Consider the following 3,411-nt stretch of genomic DNA (forward strand, 5'->3'; position numbering starts at 1 on the left):
CCACCAGCTGGAGGACACGGACGGGCTACAACAGGGGTCGACAGCGTCGTCGCCGTCCCCAGCTAGTGCGTCGTTATCGCAAGGACGGTCCAATATGGCTTCGTTTTCGTTGCCGTCTATTTGCCGTACCGTACTCGTAGTACGTATATGAGGCGCACCTATTCTGCTCGCGCGTTGCTATCTTCCAGCACCCATCAAGATCGCCAAAGTGCAATTTCAGCTGGATGAGCCGCCAATCAAAACGCGCATCGTGTCAAATCCATCGCTATGATTGGCTAGATCGCAAAAATCGGCCCATACCACATGGCCAAGCGTCCAAAACCATCACGTCGACTCATCACGGCCCTTCTATCGCGCAACCAGCCGAGACTGCGACCTTGAGCGAGCCACGACGGCGGGGCAGTGGCCATACCACAACCATTGCCGTTCATGAGCTTCTCGCGACAGTGCAGCTATCGCTGTCGCAATCTCAACACGGAAAACACTGGACCGATGAGCTTGTTGGAAGGGGAATAGATCCGGACCAGCCTGTCGGGTGCCGACCAGGTAACGTGGGACCCCAACAGACGGGTTGACGGCCGAAGAAAACAGATGGCGAGCTCGGACAGGCGAGCCAACGAACAAGACGCGAGTAGCTTCGCCGACCGGGATCTGATACACTTGGGCCAAACCATCCAAGCGCTCATTCTCGCATTTGCCTGCCTTCGCCACCATGACGGCCAACACGAAGAAGCCGTTCTTGACGGTCGAAGACATCAAGATGTGCTTCTCGCTCTTCTGCTGCGTCTACGGTATCGGTACGCTCGGTATGCCCGGTAACTACGCCCGCGCCGGCTACGGCTGGGCAACCGTCGCGCTTGTGGCCATGGCGGCCATCAACATTTACGCCACGTGGTGCATCTCGCACGTCATGATGGTCGCGCCCCGCAGCATCCGCACGTTCGGGGACGTTGGCGAGTGGTCCATGGGCTGCTTTGGCCGCTGGATCACCAACATTGCGCAAATGCTCGTGTGCATCATGGTCCCCATCATGTTCCTCGTGCTCGGCGGTATCATCTTTACCATCATGTTCCCGTCGTCGTTCAAGGACTCGACGTGGATCATCATCATGGGCGTCACGCTCCTTCCCGTCTGCCTCATCCCGACGCTCAAGGAAGGTGCCGGTGCTGCCGCGGCCGGCGCGCTCGGCACGATCATTGCCGATGGTATCGCGCTCGGCCTCCTCGTGCACAACCTCAACGACGCCAACGAAGGCCTCTCGCCGCCCAAGCCCAACCTCAGCTTTGAGCAGGTGACGACAGTGTTTGGCAACCTCGCGCTCGCGTACGGCGCCGGTATCGTCGTCCCGACGCTCCAGCGTGAGCACAGTGACGAGACGCGCATGCCCCGCATCATCGTCGTGACATTGACGATCGTCTCGGCCTTCTTCCTCATCGTCTCGATCACCGGTGTCTCGGTCGCCGGCTGCCAGATTCCCGGCAACCTCCTCTTTGCCATCTCGGGCACCAAGCTTGGCTTTGAGGCCGACCGCGGTGGCGTCATCCTCGCCATGATGGCCATGCAGCTCCACATTACGATCGCGTTCGCCGTCGTCATCTTCCCGGCCTTCTTCATCGCCGAGCGCATCATCCTCGGCCTCCACAAGGTGACGATCGAGCGGACGGAGCCGACGAACTACAACGACATTGAGACGCCCAACCTCGAGCTCCCGGAGAAGACGTCGCAGCTCGACCCGATCGAGTACCCGTCGCACGACGCCGCGTCCGACTATGCCGCACCCGGCGCGTACGTCAAGGCGGCGATCCTCCGCATCGTCATTATTGCCATCACGGTCGTGATTGCCATTGCGTGGAAGGACAACTTCGGCGACCTCTTGGACTTTGTCGGTGCTTCCTCGACGTCGCTCAGTTGCATGATTTTGCCCATCTGCTTTTACCTCAAGACGTTCTGGAAGACGATCAAGCCGCTCGAGAAGGCCGGCGCCGTCTTCGCCGTCCTCGTCTGCCTCGCGCTGGCCATCTACGTCTCGATCAACACGGGCAAGGTCCTCTTCAAGACGGTCGAGCCGTCGTCGGCCAAGTTCCCGTTCTGCGCCGCCGAGTACCAGACTTGGGTGTACACCAACCGCACGCACTACAAGAACTAGAGTGCGCACCTGTTTATAAACTGTGTCGTGATAACAACTTGTCTTCTTTTCGATATATTTGCGTTGGTGAGTCGGACGCCGCCAACCGCATCATCCAACCGGTTAAACACTACCGGTTGACGATGGAAACGTCCCTCGGCGCTGCCACGTCACAATGCATGGTTGCAAGCCAAATACATGTACCACCGGTCGTAGTATACTGATAGGCTTACATTTTACGCCGACTGGACAAGGGATGCATACGCCTTGGCGCACCAGTGACTAGCCTCGCCGTAGCCGGTCAAGCCCCACGCTGCCTTGTGCATCGCGCCGCACGCAAGCGGGTTCAGCGGCGCAACCGGCTGCGCCAGTTGTGCGCGGCACGCCGCTTCCGAGCTCGTCCAGACGCAGTCGTGGCCGTTCAGCGAGAGGCACTCGATGTCAAAGTTGAAGTTGAGGCGGATCGGCGTAAAGATGCCTCGAAGACACGTCCAGGGCGCCATCGACAGCTTGGGCATCGACAGCGCGCACCAGTGCTCGGGCGTATCGTAGCCAAAGACACCAAGCGTCATTTCCATCATCGCACCGCACACGAGCGGCGACAACGCTGAAGGCGGCTGCAACTGCAAGCGCACGCAGTCGGTCCATGACGACGCGGTAACGCAAGTGCGTCCGTCCAACGACATGCACTCGACGTCGCCCGACGTAGTGAGGCGCAGTGGCGTTGTCGACTGGAACGGACACTGCCACGGCGCGTTGCTCAAGAATGGCGCGCTCGAGGCGCATCCTGGATCACTCTCGTCGCCGCTGTCTCCATACAAGGCCAGAAAGGCGGGCGAGTCGCTCCGAAGCGCCGACGACGTCTTGGTTGCCGCCACAAGCGCCGTGCACTCGGCTTGCGAGCTGACGGTGCGGCAGCCGGCGGACGTCGACGATGCCATGCACTCGCTGACCCCGTCGCCCGAGAGACGCACGGGCGTCGCAGCGACGGGATAGAGACAGCGCCATGGCTCGGTCGTGAGGGCGGCGGCGCCGACGCGGCACCAGTGGTCGGGTGTATCGTAGGTGCTGTTGACATCTGCGGCATGCAGCGCGTCACACGTGAGCGCCTGTAGAGGGCGGCTGGGCGAAGCGACCAGCGCCGTGCAGGCCGCGGACGAGGGTACTGTCACGCAGCTGCGGGTGTTCGTTGACATGCACTCGACGTTGCCAGCGAGCGTCTTGCGCAGCGGTGTCCGGACGTCCGGGAGACATGTCCAGTCGGTCGCGGTGAGCGCGAGCTTGGC

General features: G+C 61.1%; 2 protein-coding genes across 2 annotated transcripts; one reads left to right on the forward strand and one right to left on the reverse strand.

Moving 5' to 3' along the window:
* The first annotated feature begins 624 nt into the window (after nt 1-624).
* On the forward strand, nt 625-2,203 carry SDRG_04942 (hypothetical protein). Its single transcript, XM_008610636.1, has one exon. The coding sequence runs from the start codon at nt 713-715 to the stop codon at nt 2,144-2,146; it is 1,434 nt and encodes a 477-aa protein (XP_008608858.1). The 5' UTR covers nt 625-712; the 3' UTR covers nt 2,147-2,203.
* A 158-nt stretch (nt 2,204-2,361) lies between these two features.
* Nucleotides 2,362-3,321, reverse strand: SDRG_04943 (hypothetical protein; the record flags this gene model as incomplete). The annotated part of the gene is made up of 1 exon (XM_008610637.1): nt 2,362-3,321. One exon carries the CDS (start codon nt 3,319-3,321, stop codon nt 2,362-2,364), a length of 960 nt encoding a protein of 319 aa, XP_008608859.1.
* Nucleotides 3,322-3,411: the final 90 nt, after the last annotated feature.

This window comes from Saprolegnia diclina, assembly GCF_000281045.1.
Source record: "Saprolegnia diclina VS20 unplaced genomic scaffold supercont1.12, whole genome shotgun sequence".
NCBI lineage: Eukaryota > Oomycota > Saprolegniomycetes > Saprolegniales > Saprolegniaceae > Saprolegnia > Saprolegnia diclina.

Coding starts and splice junctions, on each gene's coding strand:
- SDRG_04942 (XM_008610636.1), top strand. CDS start 713: ATGACGGCCAACACGAAGAAGCCGTTCTTGACGGTCGAAGACATCAAG.